General features: G+C 39.0%; 1 protein-coding gene across 7 annotated transcripts in view; it reads right to left on the bottom strand.

Annotated features, from left to right (window-relative positions):
* Positions 1-19654, bottom strand: part of LOC122527461 (Down syndrome cell adhesion molecule-like protein Dscam2) — a 55495-nt gene extending 35841 nt beyond the window's left edge. For 6 of the 7 annotated variants that reach the window (XR_006306346.1, XM_043651678.1, XM_043651676.1 and 3 more), the window contains exons 1-3: positions 19309-19653; positions 10866-11030; positions 108-254 (exon numbers count right to left, since the gene is read on the bottom strand). Coding sequence is in view for 6 of the 7 variants with exons in the window: in XM_043651678.1 (XP_043507613.1) it covers positions 108-254; positions 10866-11030; positions 19309-19588 (592 nt within the window). In the remaining variant the exon portion in view is untranslated. Of the gene's footprint in view, positions 1-107; positions 255-10865; positions 11031-19308 lie in introns of all 7 variants that reach the window. The other variant, XM_043651679.1, reaches the window with a different exon arrangement.
* Between the last annotated feature and the right edge of the window lie 1152 nt (positions 19655-20806).

Below are 20806 nucleotides of genomic sequence, written 5' to 3'. Positions count from 1 at the left end.
TCGGTCGATGGAGGGTCGATTAATGCGGCGGGTAATTGAGAAAAACCTCGAGCAATTTCCCGAGCGATAAGAAAAATCGACATGTCCGCCGGAGTGAAAATTACTACCTGCTATCCTTACGTTGGCCACTGAGCTCACAACCACCTGTCTAGTGAGGCGATGCATCGTTCGACATCTGTAACCGTGTATTTGATCGCTGAATTCCAGACTGTGGACCAGAAGTTCACCGGTTGGCAGGAGGTGGAACTTCCCGTCTGCGAATGAGAATAGAAACCAGATTTATGCTTTCGTATCTTTCACCCGTTTGCCATTCGTTTGCTTCAACAACACAGTTTGTTAGCCTGACAATTACATACATAATTAATAACATGTTAACATATTATTAAATATGTAATTAAATAACGTACAATTACATACATAATACAATTACATACATAATACAATTGTACTACTGTGCCAAAATGTTTGATACAACTATACACGCAACTTATATAAAACATTTTATACAATTTTGTAATCCTTAAAAATTGAACAAAATTGGATGAATAGTCGTCGAAACTGTTTGTAGGTAATTTAATAATTTTCTCAATACTGTCGTGATTTTTACACTCAATTATTAAGTGTTTGACAGTTATTGGTTTTTTATATTGGAATGCTCATATTTGCTCAGTCATTTTAATTCTACTGATGAACGAATTTGATTTTCACGATTAATAAAACTTGGAAACTCATGCCGTTCCACATCTGTCCTACATGTTTGATAATCCGACTGTTGATATTTTATACAAAACATTTAAATAACGGGGACGTAAGAGTAATTTATATCTCTTTGTTAGCTTACCGGGCGAGTTTGTTTTCGCGAATGATTAACTTCAGTGGTAATTTTTGTCGCAATCGTTTGCAAATTACTACTACTGATACGAAGGATGAGGCTAAGTCACGATCCCTGTGGACGGCATCCAAAAGCTTTCATCACGAAGTTTTTCAATTGTGAAAACTATCTCGCGTGGCGTTAAATTAATTATATCGTCTCCAAGATAAATAGCACGTTCGGTGAATTATTCAAAGTGAGATATAGATAATGGATTGCAGAGATCCTCTGCAGAGAAAAGTATCTGCTTTTATACATAGCAGAAATATAACGAGAAATTTCTTTTTTTTTTCTCTCTCATTCTTATGATTTATATCTGACGCCACGATAATTGGCCTCGACGTTTTTCAATAAACATGGCACGCGGACTCGGGATTATCTTTAATAACTGCGCCAATGATATTCGTCGGCTAAATTATGTGCGAAATCCGGAATTTTAAACTTTTGCTGTTTAATTTCCCTTTCGTAATTATTATGTATTCGTTCTTCAATAAGAATCGATGTTTCCGTATTTAATTTTCTCACACATTCTAGAAATTGAGAAACTGATTCGAAACACGAGGACTAGTAGAATGAATTCTTTTCTAAATTTGATTAATATTATTTTCAAGAAAATTCTGGACGTTGAAACTTATTTTAAGAATATGATCGTTTTATCTACCTAGTTTCAACCAATCGTTAGCTTTTCGAATAACAGAATAAACGAAGTTTAAATTATTAAAAAAAAAAAAAAAAGAAAAAAAAAATGGTTACGTCGCACACTCTGGCGAAAAAATATGCAAAATGTTCAAACGAACGGGAATTCGGAATTACGTTCAACAACTACCGCGCACCATCGATGAACGAGCTAACGGCCCAGGGTTTCGTGATATTTCCGTTGGCGAGTAGGCGAACGGTTTTACCGTAACGATAATTATGCTAATTCCGGGATTTTCAGCGGCCTGTTCTGGATGACTGGCGAGGAGATATCATCTCGCCGTTCTTGCCCAGCACGGCTTAAGCTCGTGCTCGTTCCTTAGATAAGCCCGAGCAACGTTAATGACCGTAGTTATCCTAAACATTCGCAGCCGTTTCGCGAAAACGTGGATCCCTCGATCCACGCGCGGAAAATCTTTAACACGAATCTCGCGAATACGTGATTATCTCTCGCGGAGGAGATCGTCCTCCTGCTAGTTTCCTTCCTTTCTTTATTCTTTATTTATTCCATTCCCCTGTCCGTTGTTTCGTTTCCTGTCGCTTCGCTTGATTTCTTCCTCGCGATCGTACGCGTTTTTCTTTTTAAGTTTGTTCTTTATACGTAGTTACTTCTTTTCCCCCCTCCCCCTTTTTTTTATCGTAGCATGCTGCTTGTTGGTTTCTTACTCTCGCTGGTTTCAACAGTCTTAATTCTCTCTTTTTCGTCTGCAGTTTCGCTAACTTCTTCCTGCTTCTTTTCCTACGTGAGTTTAAATTTCAGCTACTTGTAGCATCGAGTTTCTTCCGTGTTTCCTTCGTACCGCTCCTTTTATGGAATCCTTTTGCCTCCAGCTCACTTTTTTTTATGGATTTTTATCTCTCTCGTCGTTTTCACTCGACGTGAATTTTTATCTGTTGCAATTTCATCCCCAATTATTCTATCATCTTGTCAATTATTGTCAAATCTTTATTTCTATCATTAACTCGTTTCTACCGTCTTTCATTCTCAGTTTACTGTTCACTGTTTGCTTCTCCATTTTTTGTCGTTTACTTTTACTGTAAACTCTAACCTTTCAACAGTTTCCCTTTATTCTCCGTTTTTCATTCTAACCCCTCTAAATCTACACTTCCTTATCCTCATCCTGTTCTATTGGCCACTTTTCTCTTTTCTCGTTGTCACCCTCCCTAACCACAAACTTCTTCCAACATCCCCCATAACTTTCTAACTCATTCTTATCACGTTCGCCTCTCACTACTCCTCCATATCTTTTTCTTTCTTTCTTATATCTTTTCCACTATCGTTCAGTGACTGGAAACGATATCAAGAGGATGTATGCAATCCCGATGGATTTATATTATAATACGAATCATTTTTTTCATGACACAATTATGATTAATAAATTAAATTAAATTAAATTAAACTTGTTGTTTACACGTTCGCCACAGACGAAGAAAGAAAGAGGTTTATTATCTCTAGATAAAATTACAAATGTCAATAGAATTGCAGTAGAACAGGCAAATGAAAAGAGGAACAGTACATCTCCAAGTAGAATAAGCACTGAATCGTGTCAGACATGTCTACAACAGAATGCGAGTAAATAAGAGAATATTTATAAATTCAAATAATTGTTTCATGAGAAGATTAGTTAAGGAAAGCTGTGTGTTTTCATGTTCGAAATCAGTGTGAAACAATATTACACTTACATTAACAATACTAAACCGTGTAATCTACGCTGTCCTATTCCACTCTATGCTATTTTCTATTCGACTGACTCTATCCTCTTCAACGGCTAACTTTCTCTTCAATATTCTCCCTCTTCCTCTATCTTTACCTAATAAACATTATTCTAAGAAAGGCAACCAATCGTGGCCTAAGTGAGTTAAATGCTAAATCATGGTTATCTCACTTCATCTCTAAACTATCTCATCCGTTATTCTACGAATCCGGCATTTTTACAAAATCTAACACTTCTCGTGTCTAATACTTCGCGAATCTAACATCTCTCATTTTTTTGATATCTTTATATATATAATGATATATATTTTTATTGTTATATATATTTATATATATTTTATACTGTTATATATATTTATTTTAATATTATAAACTTTATTTTATATATATATATATATATATATATATATTTAAATAAAATTACTACTTTTCCATCTCTGTGTGATCTTACTAATAAACTTTTTACCCACGAAAACGTACTCGCTGTTTGACATCCCATATTCAACACCAACATTTCCACAAATCGAACACTTCAGAAATCTAATATTTTCCATATCTGCGCAAATCTAATCTTTTGATATGTTATTTAAATAAATCTCCTTTTTTCATCATATAACTACTCCTGTAATTTATAACCTACAACTATTCCCATCTTACAGCTACTTTTCCATTTCTGTGTGATCTTACTAATAAATTCTTTATCCACGCACAGAACACGTTGTTTGACATCCCATATTCAAGACCCAGTATTTCCACAAATCGAACACTTCAGGAATCTACCTTTGCAAACCTAATCTTCTGACATGTCATTTAAATAAAACTCCGCTTTTCATCTTACAACTACCTCTGTAACTTATATAATCTGTAACTACCCCGCATGATCTTATTAACACCTAACATTTTTTCAAACCACGCACAGCACTCGCTGTTTTGACATTCCTGTTTTGATATCCAAGACTCTGTGTATGTTATTATTGCGCGTGCGTGCACGAGCACAGATTCGGCCACGAGACATTAGCACAGCTAAGACCGGCTGAGATAAGCGGCCCTCCTAAATAGCGATTGTCGGCCAAGTCAGCCGGCTTGGATGGGTTATGTTAGTTTCGGTATCACACTCGATGCTACTGCCTGTGCGCCTTGCCCGCTCCGATCTATTCAACGTAGATAGGCCGCGTACATACGCGGCCATGTACGCCGCCCGTACATACGCGCACTATGTACGCAACAGTAGGGGATCACTACCTCGAATTACGCGCAGTCTGACCATGGCGCTATTAGTAAGATGGATATGTTACGCTTGCAGAAATATAGCGTCCACAGACGGGCAACAAAAGCCTTGTGATATTATGTACAGGCCGCAAGAAATACGAGGCGCCCCGTTGAAACTTCCACTGATGCTCGACGTCGAACTTCAGAGGAGAGGCAAACGCGTTGCAGATTTGGGGAATTGCAATGTTCGATAGGTGTAAAGACCAAGGCCACGTTTGTGTAATATTTGTTCGTTTGGAATCGATTTCGACCGTACGATGGAACTTAGATATTAATTAAATTGACAGGGAGCTTTTGTATAATGAAACGAAATATTATGGAGCAACGGGAGAGATGATTTTGATGTTTATTTGACGTGTAAAAGGATACTTGTAGAACGACGTGATATTTATTAAATATCGCGTATAAAATGATACTTTCGTAATACGGTAACGTGTACCAATGTTCAGTTCTCTTTTTTTTTTTTTCGTGATCTGCAATACGAACGGCTCGGTAGCAAGAACAAAACTTTTCAAGCAAATCGACCGTGTCATCCGAAAAATGATGATTTTCCACACTGAAAAGAATTACGCAAACAACAATACCAGCGTACAAACGACAAAATATCCGGTATTGAAGCTCGGACGATTCATTCCGTCGACGAATTACATCGAAATCCCCCCTCCTCGCTCTCTTTTAATATACCGCGTTGATCTTTTTTTTTTTTTTTTTTTTACATTACCTGCCGTTCGAACGCAAGCAATTAATTTGCACGATTTCCCGTCGATTTCTCTGAAAAAAAAACCAGCGGAACGAACGCTTTCGTTTAATCGACGGATGTTAAATTTGCGCGCTCTATTTATAAACTTCTCGCCGACCTGTTCACCTGAGCGCGAGCTTTCTGCTCGAACGTACGAATTAAATTGCAAACAGAAACAAAAAAAAAGAGAGAGAGAGAGAGAGAGAAGAGAAACAGGAAAAAAATAAAAGAAGGGGAGAAGATAAAAAAAAAAAAGAAAATGCAAAAAAAAAAAATCGACAGGGACAAATAAAAGAAATTAACAACGAGTTTGAAACCGCGAGTTGGAAACAATGAGGACGGAGAACCGCATTGTACCGATACACCGCGTTTTGTCTAGGCAACGCGCGCACCTTTAACGAGTCGCGAGCGTCAACTTGGCGAGAGCCGTTTGCAACCTTTTTTCCATTTTTTTCTTTTTTTTCTTCTTTTCGAGAGAGCCGCGTGTTTTAAACAATATCGTGGCACAAAGACGATTGAATTGGGTTCGCTCGCACGCGAAGCAATTAAAACTTCTCGCTCGTTTCGCGCGACAATTTCGTCCGTACCTGGGCCGAGTAAACGTTGGACAATCCTCTTTGGAAGAATCGTCGACTTGTCAAAGGAACTCGTGACAGTAGACAGTGGTTGTAATTTGCGCACGCACGTGTGTAGGCGGGTGAAATATGCACGTGGAATTAATTGCAGGCTGATCCTGATAGATGCACGGGGGATAGATTTAATGGGGATGGGGGAGGGGGAGTGTGCAGGAACGTGTATAGGCTTATTCAGAATTAAAGGAGAAGACGTGATGGAAAACACCTTGGCGGGTGCGTTCTTAGAGTCTCCGTGAATTCTTCGAATCCGAAGATTTTTAGTTCGTAACGCGTGTATTTGTGCGGAATCGCGTTTACGGTGAGATTTTGGATCAGGTATTGATTTCGTCTATTCTGATATTGATTCTAGATTTAAATTTTTGTATGTCGTGTGCATTGTGTCACGTTTTCGCTTTCAAAATAAAGCTTCTCGTATTTCACCGACGTTCGATTCGAGAAATCTTTTCGTACGAAAGTTGACAATTCATGGTGCAAAACGTTAATCGAAATGTGTCACTGTTTGAAAATAAATAGAATCGGATGTGCACGTTCCATCAAGATCTTTGAACATTTCATAAATTATGAATTACGAAACGTGATTATTTTAAAGAAAAAAAAAGAAAAAAGAACCTAATGTGACTCAAGTTTCGTTAAACTTGGAGCAAATATAACAACTAAAACTGATCCTAAACTGACGCACACCTGCGTTGAAAATTAATTTTCAGCGAACTTAATCATGGAAGTTAATTTTTTATTTGTCGATATTGTTCCGATTTGTATCGAGAGCATTGGGATTCTGGTCAGAAGGGAGGATTTCCTTCTAGCGAGGTTAGACAAACGACGCGACGAAAGCGGAACAGAAAAAGACCAAAAAAAGAGCTCGGTGAAATTTAATTTCTCGAGAACATCCGGAACCCTGAACACGTACACGGTTCGAATGATATCGTAGACTTAGTACTGGATTTGTTACATTCTTCGTTTCACGCTGTTTACTGAGACCAAACGTGGCTGGTATTCGCGACTCGAATTGATCAACACAAATAGAAAATCTTTAATTTCTTTTTCAAACCGATGAGAACCTAAACATTTTGCGACCGCTTTCTCGAGATTACGCTATCGATCGTTGTACGAAAGTCGTTGACGACTATCACGTCACATTTTATCACGTACATTAATGATCAGTCCACCGTGCTCAATATTCGCGCTATATATTATGGAAGTCCAGGACAGGGGAACGAAAGAACTAAGAAAAGAAGATGAATGAAAATTTAACTGGACGTGTGAAATATTCACGACAAGAAAGTAAAAATACGAATGTAATGCCAAAAACGAATGACGTCCGACTGTAATTCATGAGAAATAACTTTCGTGAGTTCGAAGTGTCGATATCCAATTAAATTCTATTTTTAACGTCAGATGTTTTATCTCTGATTCATAGACACCCCATTGGCGAATTTGCGTAGAAAACAACGACACTTTTTGATCTGTATCGGTTTCCTTTTTTTCTTTTTTTTTTTTAGGGTGCTTTTCGTCAGAATTCTTGCGACTATCTAGTTTTCGGTTTTCTCAAAAATATTCCATCATTTACTTCTGTGTCTAAAATAAGTAGCTAGTTAAATATCACAAATTTGAGGTCACGGTAATGTTTCCAACAAAATCTTCATCTCGTTATTTCAAATTGAGTACATTTTAGTACAAATTACATCAAGAATTCATTAAAAAAAAAAGTTTTATCAAAAGCCAGTTCTTTTCAAATATTACCAATATTTGAACCAGTAAACTATCTTAAAATATCTCTCCATCTCTAGTTAGATCTTTCGTTGCCTATAAATACGGACAAACGAACATTTCTCTGATAGTTCAATGACTGGCTACATGCTTATTATGGAACATGCTCATCCGATGAACGAAATATCGACTTTTCCATTAATTTCTACGTTACTAAACCAATTTCATTCGCGGTTGAGACGACTTTCTAGGCGATGGCGAATCCCTACGGTCGATCTAATAGCTAAAGCACGTTGTAGATCAACGGGAACGAAGACAGTATCCTTGACAGTGGCTTGATCTGTGGCGGTGCCTCGTGCATTTACCCCAGAGTGCTTTCCATCAGTCCCCCAATTCCCATAAGGTCTCCGCTGTATGGTCTCCGATTCCGTGAAATGAACGATTCGCTCCAAATGCTTGCACGTCGAAGATATGGGTTTCTAAATAGCTACGCTGACAAGTTCGCTAACGGATAATAGACAAAACGTGCCAAGGATCACGAGTGGGAAATTGGTATGCTCGAAGCGTGTTACGACGTTCTGCGCCGGGAATTTCGCAACTTCTCGGGTATCGCTTATTGTCTTCAATCTTCCCAATTAATTGTTTGTTTAATTCGGGCTTCTACGTAATATCTTCAGTCCACTTTGAGTTTATTTTACTTGCTCTTGCGTGAGTGTTTTTGAATAAGTTACAAGTAGAATCTTTCGTTCAGTAACTTCACTTAACTGCGCTGCGCCAACAATAAGTTTCGTCCGAACATCTGTATATTCCTTAGTTTCAATATCGCCAGTTCACTGTAAACTTACTAGAGAGAAACGAATATTCATTTTCGAATAAATTCAAGTTCTTTTCACTCTTCTTTTCTGTTCTACAAGTTCTGATTATCAGGAGAGACGATGGTATTTTTCTCTTTTACTGCGAAATGAACACCATTTGAAGATAAATTTCAGTCATTCTACTCTATTATCGCGAATGGTTATTGTCGTTGCTGCTGTTAAAAGTAGCACAGCGACGTCTCGTTTCTAACGAAGACTGAAATTTGAAAGAGATGGCACTTTGAAAGCACACGCGGCATTGTAGAAAGAAGTTCCAACAGGGAGGAAGAGTTCCCATAGGGAGCGGGGAATTTCTGTTGGAAAGCGGAGCAGAAAGATCAGGAGGTTCGTTAAAAACAAAGCGACATGCAGGGAAATTTTATGTATCGCGCGATAACAGGAACGGTTCACGGCGCGCCAATATCTTCTTGTTGAGGGTGGCGTGTGTTTTTACGGCCGCTTTTTCTTTTTTTCTTTTTTCTTGCACGGTCGCACAAAAGTTACGCTGTCCCTCGAAAACCGAACGACAATGGCTGCTTGGATACCTGCCAGCCCCCGTATTTTTTTTCTTCGACTCTGTTATCGCCGATGAATATGCTTCCCCTCCCCTCCGCTGTTTCGCCGTGCAATTATAAAATTTCGCCGAAGCATCGAAAGAGCAACGCGATCACGAACGAAATCTCAGTTCCACCGTTGTGTCGTTGCGGATTTTAGAAGTTCAATTTCAAGATGATCTTCTTTCAAAGAAACCGCAGGAAAATAACATGAAGGTTGAAATTAGACGAATCGAATCGATTAATTTAGTTTGAAATGTAATGTAATTTGAAATAGTTGTTGATGGAGTTGATGATATCGGTGTTCCAATAAACTGATGAATAAAACATCCGATGACCAAAATGCGATGTAATCACTTTCGCAAGAATTTACTATTTATTTATTTACTTTTTTAATTAATTTGTTATAATAAATTTATTATAATTTAATATATTAAATTTATTATAATTTAATATATTAAATTTATTATAATTTAATATATTAAATTTATTATAATTTAATATATTAAATTTATTATAATTCAGTTTTTTATTTATTTAAGAAAGATGAACGTAAGACTTTGTAAATTACTCGGAATAAAAGGAGATTATTCAAATTGTCTAATTCTAATGTACATAAGTCTGAAAGTTAATCTGTCCGATAAGAAACACAGAAATCTATTTCGTAAAACATGTTCTCGAAGAATATAGTGATTATTAAATTTCATGTAACGTGTGTTAAACTCGCTTTATATGTCAGAACGACAGTTTGTCAAAATATGGATCCGACGATATCCTAAATAGAAGTGACAAAGAACAAACGAGACAGAAACAGAAGCGAGTAAGGGAAGGGAAATAATTATCGGCGAGGAGAGTAAGGTAAATCGCGAAAAGATCGCGAAATCGGTCGTCAAACGGCATTAACAACGCCGTGCCGCGTCCAATTAAAAGGATTACTAATTAAGCTTACTAATTAATAGCGCGCGAACCGACGTGATATTACGTTTTAATTACCGGGTATCATCTTTTTCAATCCGTGTCGTCGCGGTCGCACGAGGGTAACAGAATGAGAGAGATAGACAGAGAGAAAGAGAGAGAGAGAGAGGGAAAGAGGTTCAAAGAAAAAAAGCAAGACCGACCGACGACGTTCTTAAATCCAATTAATTTCTACGACTATTAATGAGCGGGCCGCTCGACCGTTACGGGGTCGATGTCCTCGATCCACGATCTCTCCACGACCTACGGCAACGACGCGGGAAGGTGATGCAAGATTATTGTGGATATTAAATTTCACTGTACCGGCCGGCTGTACGCCCGTGGCCGGATATTAAATTTTAGTCCCAGTAAGCAATGCCACCACCCGAGCATAATACTTCGTGCTAACCTCTACCCACGTGAAAATCTACCCCCGGAACCTCAGCCATCTCTGCATCTATCCTCCTCTACGTGGTTGTTTCCACGCCGGTACCACCACACGAACGTGGCGGCCGTATAATTCTTCTTGCCTCGTGCCTTTCGCCCACCTATTGGCCCTGTGTTGCTGCATCTGCGCCCGTGGAATGTCCCTTTGGGCTTTTATTGCCATCTCCCGCGCACACACAGTCGCCCGCTCGCTTTGCGGAATATTACATTTTGCCAGATAGGCGAAATTATCGATTATAGGATAGCGCGTCGCTTTTCGTATAGAATAACGGCGTGGCAGCCACTCGGATATTGGCTCTACCCACATATTCTTCCTCGGTTGTTAAAGAAGGATTTAGCTCAATTGTCGATTCGATCGATCAGACAGAGGTGAATTAACGTTAACACCGAGAGTGAAACTTTCGATTACAACGTGAGCCTCTTACCTCCTTGCAGCGAAGGATAAATGTAGAACGATGGCTCCTGCAGCCAGGACACTACGCGCACCAGATCTTTCACAAAGCTGGGAACCACGCATCGCAACACTGCCGTGCAGCCCCTCGATGCACCTCCGATCACCTCCACGTCGACTTTGTACGCCTGGGCTACCACTGTGAACAAATAAGCACAAAGTTGCTCGCATTACCATTACTAGACCTCGTTTTACGTTTGTTTCGCAGATTTTCGAAATTCCCATAAACGCGGTCCAACCATTATCATAACGCAAACTCGCATTATCTATACCGACGTTTCCTTCTAATTTTTACAATTTCCAACGAAACTATGAAACTATCTTATCGCTTGGCTTATTAACAATAATATAATAACAATACTGGATCGGACATAGGTGAATTCTAATTCAACAATTACATCTTCTTATAGTCACAAACGTGATTATTTTACGTGGTTATTTCTTTTAATATACTCTTGAAATAAAATAGTGTGGTGATAAATTAATCACGAAAGGACACAAACATGTAGCGTGACAAGGGAGACAGACTACGAGTGTAAAAAGAAATGTGAAACGTAGGATTATGTGTTGACCCGTGTTTCGTATTCGTACCTTACTAGATATATTCTGAAACAAAGTTCACAGTTACTGTTAAATTTTTAGTATTTGCACTAACAATTCGGGATACGAATAAGTAAATAATATTTCGATATACTTTCCGAGAAATGCACGCTGACGAAAAATTTCGCCGTTCTTAGCCGATTCAAAGTCCGCTCAGTAGCCAAGGGGTTAAATTAAAACTGTCGTATCGCTAGTATAAATATTTATTCATTCGAAAACATTCGATCCGGTGCAACGTCCACGCTGAAACGGTCAGAGAGAGAGATAGTTCGCGTGGATGGTAATTAAAACGCATTACACGCGATTCGAGGGCGCGTCACGCCACCCTTTACCCTCGTTCACTTGCGTAACCCTTCCATGTACTTGCGTGTCCGTGCACGGCCACGTGAGTAGATGTACACACGCGTATAGGCTTAGATACAGGGTGTCACGTCGTTACTCGTCGTCGACAACCGGGTGAATCTCGACGTCGACGTCGACGTCGACGTCAGGGAAGCGGCGAGGCGTGAGGCGACGCGAGCGTAACGAACGCCTCGTCCTCGACGTCTGCCGGTCGTTTTTCTCCTTTCCTTTTTTGTTCCTACCGTCGCCCAGCCGCTCGAGAGGCACTATACTCTTCCGGAGATTTTATTTACGTGGAAATTCCAAGGGCGGCGGCCAGCGACGCTGCAACCGGCTCTGACACGCCGACGTCGCGACGCCGACGAACACGCCGCTCGCCCCCTTTCTTTCTTTCTTTCTTATCTTTCGTTCCTGTATGTAACACGTTCCTGAATTTCTTCTTCTCGTCGCTGTTTCTTGTCGCTGCACACTCGCCCTCTGTCTTCGTCAACTCTTTCACTTTTTGTCACGCGTGGGACGAGTTCGAGCCAAGTTCAATCGCAAGTGAAAATATTGCAATGATTATATCCACGTTTCACGCGTGCCTGTATGTATTTATGCAAGCAGCAGACGAATGCAATTAAACGAACGTGGTTATTTACGCATGCAATGAATACGAGAGTTGCTTCTTTTCGGTTCTCACACGTCTGATCTGTCAGAGGCATTTGTACCGATCAATGAAATATGCCGCTGTTGTTACAATATTTGAAATTCGTTTGATTCAGTTGAAATGTTGTTATTGCAATATTTGAAAATCGCGCGTAGAAGAATAAAAATGGATATCCTTCGTCAAAATAAAATAATACCACATTGAACGTCGACCACTCGTTACATTCAGATACTCCCCAATAAGATGACGTTCAGTGTTATTAATTATTTCATTTGGCCAAGTTTAACCGCTTGCGCTGGCAACTGATTGCGGACCATAACGAGTGACCAAACCCGTATACAATAATTCGTCGCTTCCTTTTTCTTTTGAACTCGGCATGATATCACTAAATAGAAATTATTAAGAAATAATAAACTTATCATTTGTTTTGCCTATTTTGTTTTACTTAAATATATTTAAAACTGAGGAAACGTTGCAATTTTGGGGCAAAAAATTCTCGACGTGCGTGGCACGTCATTCCAGCGCAAGAAGTTAATCACTTGCGCTGGCAACTGATTGCGGACCATAACGAGTGACCAAACCCGTATACAATAATTCGTCGCTTTCTGTTTGAACTCGTCGGTATGATATCACTGGATAGAAATTATTCAGAAGTAATTTAACAAATTTATTATTTGTTTTGCCTGGGTTATACTTAAACATATTGAAAACTGAGAAAATTATTGCAATTTTGGGACAAAAAATTCTCGACGTGCGTGGCACGTCATTCCAGCGCAAGAGGTTAAATATACTTTTGCAAACAACAAGTAGAAGAAGAAAAATTTCTAATGTCTCACTGCAATCGCAAAATTGTACAAACGGAAAATAAATAAACATCAGATTACAATGCAGTTAATTATTCGCGAGATACTCGATCCCATCTCTAATTTTTGTCCCGTCTTCATCCCTTATGGCGTATTCTTGTTCGGTATTCCGTTCCCAAGAACATCCGTCACGTTGTACCGTGGCAATGATATCTCGGTTAATTTTTCCGAGAATTCCAATTCCCTCGTAACTCTTTCTCCTCTCTTCTTTATTTCTTTTTTTCCCCACCCTCCGGTGTCTTCGTGTCACCGCCTCGAATGTTTCACGCGGCTCGGACGAAAGTTAATAACACGTTGATCGAGCAGCGCACACGTCAAACCAACACGCGCCGATGGAAATTCTTCTGGAAATGAAAACACTTAAACGCGACGGGCGTCGAACGCGATCGTTGAAATTGGAATCTCGCTGTAACGATTCGAAAGATACGCTGGATTTCCAACAGAGAAAACCCGGTGTGCGGTTGTCGCGCGATTGAAGAGCGGAATTCTTTTTTCCCGGCTCGATCCGTTGTTCCCCGGTTGTTTCCGTGGAACGGTGGAAGGAAATACGAGCGAACATTCGGGTTCGCGTGAATAAATAGCAAGTTCGAGCCGATTGAATTTTCTATCGAGGGAAACTGAATAGTTTCGATTGGTTTTTTTTTTTATTTTTGAATAAAATTATTCGTTTAAATTATGCTTTAACGTTCGATTTTAAAATATGTTGCTTATATTTGGAATTCTCTTTCGACGATGCGGATCGTAAAGTGATTTATGAATCGTTCATAATTTTTGCTATTCGAGAAAGAAATCGAAATAAATGTATAGGTAATTTCGTGATCGTAAGATAGATGAAAAATTTGCCCATTCGTTATGCTATGATAATTTTATTGACAAAAGTAATTTTTGCTATTCAGAAAGAAATCGAAATAAATGTATAGGTAATTTCGTGATCGTAAGATAGATGAAAAATTTGTCCACTCGTTATATTGTGATAATTTTATTGATAAAAGTGTAAGTAATTAATGAGTCTACTTTATAGATTGACAAATTATCCGTATAATATAATGACAAAGATTAGAAGATTATTTTGAATAAATTGTATAATTATAAATTAAACTTATAAATCAATTATAATTATAAATAAATAAATAAATAATAAATTAATTATAAAATTAAATTATATAATTATCTTCAAAGATTGAAGATAATTTTGAATACTCTATATTAATAGTAAAATACAATACATTAAGACAAAAAAAGGAATATCTAATGTGTTAGTTCCCCTTCGTTTCTTGATTCTTGAATTGTTCCTTGCGTTAATTTTAAAATGTGCTCTTAATTGGAGATAATGGAAATGGTAATCCGGTACAGCAACAGTGGTGGAATTTCTCCGGCGAGAAATACGATAGATTGAACGATTAGTTCACTTAATAGCCTAGCCATAGTCAAACAGATTGCACCATTGTTGTTTATATTGGTCTTTCTGCCGGCCATTTGCATATTCAAATTGAGCAAACAGTCTTTGCGTTACACTCGTTTGTTCAAGACGTAGCATTTTGCCTAATGTGTGATACAAATATCAAGATCTCTTTAACACGATGTTAACATTTTTCATTCTAACTCATACCAAAGAGAAAGAAGAGAACATAAAGTTTCGCGTGTAAACAATTTATAGAAAAACGAGAAATCTGTTCGTTGGATATCATCGAAAAATAGAAATTTATGAGTCACAGAATCAATTCTCTGTCAAAGTTATAGAATTTCAAACTTCATGAACGGAAGACTTATGAACTTTTTGTTCGCAATAAAGATCTCAGAACTTCTCGAACTTGATAGTCGAATCTGATAGTCACGAAACTCGTTGAAGCAAACTCCGTGATCGTAAAATCACGATCGTTGATCACCGTGTGGTAGAATGTGCTTCGAATGTTAGAACTTGATATCGAACACTGATTCCTGCGTACGTGAGCTTAGACCTTGACTTCTCGAATCTGAGATTTCGTATCTTGATTCTCTCCCCGGGTCTCGGATGCTGAGAATTGTGGCTTCTCGTGTTCATGATCGATATCGATATATTTTGCTCTTTTGATGCTTCAGATCACTGTATCGTGATTGTTGCTGGTTTAAAATGTGCGAACTTCAAATTCTTGATTTTGAACTGATTTTTGGAATTAAAATTGGAAATTGCTACACGTTTAATGTTACTCTTGACTAACATTATGATTTTGGAGTTAGACTCTCGAGGGTTTGGATTACTATTGAACCATAAAATTCACGACTCCGCGTGTTTAACGTTTCTGTGATCAAGATATTTTCCGTCGCGTGATATCAGAATCGTTTTTTTATATTTGAAAATCATAGAATTGACAAGCTATCGATTTTAAAGACCAAATCTCACATTAATGACTGCCTCGCGAGGATAAACGTCAAAAAACCTCCATTCTCGAAATTCCACCCTGACTTTTCCCTCACTATCCGGACATCTGAAAGCCTAAGCAGCTTTAGTAACAAGTCTACCGGTAAATCCAGAACGAAACGCACGTCTTTCTTCCTTCGCACTTGTCTTTTTCTTCTCCTTAATTACGCAATGAGAACTTGTCCAATTGGTCAATGAAAACACGCATCGGCAGAAAACGTAGAAGCCTTTTTTTCATCACGTTACCACCGCCGGTTTTCAATCCGAGAGGAATTCTTTTCACATCCCGAGAAACGCTATCCACCCAAAGTGGAAGTGAAACAGTATCGACACAGCGTTCTCTCTGGCCGTTTCCAGATTTCCTTCGACTTCGGAACGACGCGCCACGACCGGCCGGGAAAACTTCCGGTTCGGACCAGTCGAGCCAGTTCGGGATAGAAATTTCTTTCGTTAAACCGAAAGCAGGAAGTAAAGTTTTAATTAACGGCCACACGTCCCGGCCAGAACTTTATAGCCGCGAGGGAGTAGTTGGCAATCCTGAAAGCGTCGGGTCGACCTCGCAGCTGCCACGGATTTGCATTCAGATTGCATTTTTTTCCCCCTCTTTCTCTCTTTTTCCTTTCCTTCTCTCTTTTCTTCTCTTTCTCTCTTTTTCTGTGTGTGTGTGTGTGTGTGTGTATCTCTCTCTCTCTTTTTTTTAAAGAGGTAATTACAGCGAGTTCCACACGGAGAAAGCCTGGCCGCGTCTCATCTGCATCCGGCCGGGTTTAAAACATCCTTCGTCTTCCCTTGGATTTCGCTTCTTCCTTCCTTCGAGAAACACCGCCGACACATCTCCTAATGATTTTTTAATTGCCTCTCCTATTCCTTCGAACGTCCCCGGACACGATTCGTGGCTCGTTTGCTTTCGTTTTGCTCTTTCGCTCCGCATAAATTGTCGCCGTTTCTTTAGATTTTTTTTCCTGCTAATGTTGAACGCCGTATTTCCAATAACTTAGCCGGTGTTTATTTTTTTAGAAAAAAAAATATTTGGGATTTGAGGATGCGTATTTGAAAAAGATTTTGAAAAAGAATGACAATAGATTACGATAGAAATGTACAATAGAAGGTGTTTTGTAATTGCTTAGTCTATGGTGTAAATTGTAGTTGCTTGTTCAGATTTACAATCGACGCATTTTATAAAATTTGCGCAGATTTTTTTATCTCGGCGAAGTAAAATATCTCGGTTCGGAGAATATATAAGGTAGGAAGAAAATGTTTCGTAAGAAGAGACCGTCAACGTCTTTAAGTAGGGTTTTAAAAAGGAAGAAAAGTTTAAAAAAAAAAAGAAGGAAATAGTGTAGAAAGTATAGAAAAAGCAAAAGAGAGAAGATCTCTTCGTACTTGCGCAAGCTGGTACATGTGTACTTCCGGCAAAGGCTGTGCAAAGGAGAAAGAAAGACTTTTCCAAGAAGAAGCAAGCAGGACAAAAGAGAGAAAAGTAATGTCAAAGATGTCTAAAGAAGTTGGAAGTTGGAAAGTTGAAGGGGAGAAACAAAAATCTTTTTATAAAATTGCGCTTCCAAGAATCTGACGTTAGCCGCATACTGAGGATAATTCAAGTAACATTTGACACGCTATACTTGTTTACGATTCAACTGGCTCACATTTAACGAGCTAATTTCTAAAGTCTGTCCGCGATTTGCTATTTCCGGTGTTTTTTGTAAAAAGCTGCGTCTTCTCCTTAATGTATTTCCACTAAATTAAATTTCGTCCGCTCTGTTGATGTTTGTGTTTGTAATTTAAAAAAACAGGATCGAGATAGAACTTTGTTTCGACATTCTCTACGTTCTCGCATTTTTAAATTTCTCGTAAACGTACAGAAACATTTACGCTGTAACTAAAATAAAAATATAATCAACGAATTGCTTTTGAATGTATCTCACATTTGATAAATGAATATTTATCGAATAGTATTGAATTAGTTGGATATAACGGAGCATTTATTGTAATATTTCACAGAGTTTAGACTCTACTTTCAATACTTAAAATGCGTAAGAACGCGCGATATTTATTCGTAGTATTGTTTTACTGAGAAATATACTTGTTTGTTCGTAAATCATTCCAATATACTTTCTACGTTTAATTTTCCTGTAATAAATAAATTTTATTTCCATCTTACCGTAATTAATACTTCCCCAAATCATTACACTGCTGCCTCCCATGGGTCGACGACTCGGAAATTGTTGCTCCTTTCATAAATCGTGACAGTAGCAGTGGAGGTTGCCAAGTTCGTCCAAATTGAACCTCTTTTCGGTGAAAGTATAATTCCTCGCCATTTCGTATTCGTATAACAAACGCGTTTCTTTGCAAACTGCAAACGGCACAGCTTATACTTTTGCTTTGATCAACGTTTCTCTTGCAATTTTCGTCGTTTCACATGTTCACGATTCTTTAAAAAAACGTCGAACGTTCCAAACATTTGTCGCAAGTCCAATTTCTTCTGCAATTTGTCTCGCAGCCATGCTTGAATTTGACGCACGTGTGCTGCTAGACACACTGCGGTCGTCCGTAACTTTTTCTTTTTTCATAATCATCTTAAGGAGTCTTTCAGTAAATTTATAATTATTTTACGATTTTTATCAACTGTCTCGGCCATTTTTGTGGCAGAATAATATTCCTCGTTTAACTTCAACGTTCGTGTGCATTTCAGCTGGATTCAACTTTTTGTCGCAATCGATTTTTACAAATGTTTAACACGCACTTAAATGATTGTATTTCACACGAATGTTACGCTCTCGACAGCTCTCGTACGACTGTGGAGCGTAAATATTCGACTTGTTTATTTACATTTTCGTTCTTGCAGCTCTGAGATATTTTGCTTCTCGGTAATAACATTCAATGTACCACACATCCATGAATATTACAAGAATACTGACGTAATGATCTACGCGTTCTCTTTACTTTGCGACAACACGTAATACAAAAATATATAAATAGAGTATCAGAGTGCAATAAACCTGGAATACAGTTCTACAGTTCTAATAAGTCTCATTGAAATCATCGACACAGATTTCTCCGACACTGTTCTCACCGACAATATTTCATCGACTGCAGATTTGTCCGACAGCGACTTTGCCCGACAATAGTTTTCATCGACAATGACATTGACCGACAGCAGCATTAGACAATTACGTATCGCCACAGACGTATTGCCTCAGTTTGTGTTCGACTATGGTCTTTGTTGCTTCTAGTATATCGAATAGAGTTATAACCATTCTTACTGCTAGTGAAAATAATTAATTAAAAATCGTAATCTCGACCATATCCAGAAAATGAACTAAAAAAGAGATAAAATATAACTAAATCTAACCTAAACTTTGCGTTATCATTAGAAAAGTGATGAACAAATATCATAATAATGTCAGTATCATTGTCGGTTAATACTGTCGTCGGCTAAAACTATTGTCGGAGAAATCTAATCTCCCTGATCGGTTCTAATCTCTCTGATCGGCGACTTTGCGGAAGAGAACCGCAACAGATCGAATTGCCCCTCTCGCTGCATGATTGCCAGTAATTGTCTTACCTGCCCTGACTTGGACGTCGCGGCTGAGCACCCTGCCGACGGAATTGCTGGCCACGCATCTATAGGCCGCGCTGTGCACATCCTGCCGGAACGCGGCCGCCGGAAATGGTAAAAGGACCAACGTGCCGTTCCTCAGCACCCTCCGCACCCCCGGTACGTCGTTCACCGGATGTCCGTCCGCGGTCGACCAATCGATGTTGGGCGGAGGGCTTCCTGTCGCGGTGCAGTCCAGCCAGGCGCCGCTCGAATTCGAAAATTCCACCCTCGACGGCGGCTCCATCACGAAGCTTGGACCGCGCAAATGCGCGTCGAAACCGTGGCCACCCGCGGACCTCACCGCCGCCGCTGCACCTGCGAAACAAAACGAAACGGAAAACCGTTCAACGCATCCGAAAATTCGCATAAATCTGCCGGGGCTGATTGTGGAAAAAGCGGCGCCGCTCCCGCCGAATCGTTGACCGCGCGTACCCGACACGCGACAGTTTAATTGCCGCGTAAATCCCATCGTTCCACCATTTTTGCATATTTCCCGCCTCGCACCCTCCGCCCCCAACCACGCTGCTAATAAAACGCTTCGCGCGCCGCGCTTGTTCGCTCGTTTGGTCTACAGGCCAGTCCCTTTCTTCGCGCTGATATTTTTATTTTTCTTTTTTTTTCTTTTTTTTGGAGAGGGGGGAGGTGGTAGACTCCCGTCCACGCCGTAAATCGATTGTAAATCTTCGCTTCGACGTGAGTTTGTTTTTCAGCGAGAGCTGGCTGCGGATGTTCGCGCGGAAAATTTTAACGGCAGAACGCGCAGAGATGTGCGAAACAATTGAAAGCTCGTGTTCGTGTTGGTGGAATTGCGTTTAAAAACATCTATTGCGTAAATCTATTAGCGCGTGCATGCAATTTATCACGTTTGAATCATGTTCGCGACATAATTTTAATAATAAAAAGAGATAGTAATAATTTTAGTAATAGATATTTTCTGTAATAGAAAGTTAATCGCGATCCGATCGAAGGCAAGGCAAGTCAAGTAAATGATCGTTACTTTTGCTGTTGTTGTAAACGTTCTTAAGTTCAATATTGAAAACGACGAAAGAATTGCAAGTGAAGCTTTTAAATCGAAATATTGTTCCACGTGGAATTCCAGGTTCACTATACAGTTAAAAACTGTAGTTATAAACTGTAATTACAAACCGTGACGTACGGCTCGATGGTTTATGAAGGTTTTCGTACAAGTTTTTCTCTTGCCGCGCGAGGATCGTTGCATGTGTGTTATATCGAAACTGGAATATAATAGCTCTACAAATGAACATTTCGTTCGTTCCAGTTGCAATATTGAAGCACATATTTATTAATTTTTCTCGATGTAGTATTCGAATTATTTGTATTGATTTCGAAACAGGTTCTGGATGAAACAGCAGAAGCGTTAAAATTTCACGACTGATTTTTATAAGAGATCTTCGAATTTTCAAAATTGAAAGTATTAAAAGGATAAGAACGATTTCTTCCA

This window comes from Frieseomelitta varia, unplaced genomic scaffold, assembly GCF_011392965.1.
Source record: "Frieseomelitta varia isolate USP_RPSP 00005682 unplaced genomic scaffold, Fvar_1.2 scaffold_220, whole genome shotgun sequence".
In the NCBI taxonomy this organism is placed as follows: domain Eukaryota; kingdom Metazoa; phylum Arthropoda; class Insecta; order Hymenoptera; family Apidae; genus Frieseomelitta; species Frieseomelitta varia.
Note: the sequence above shows the minus strand (reverse complement) of the source record. Positions and strands in the feature narration are given on the sequence as shown.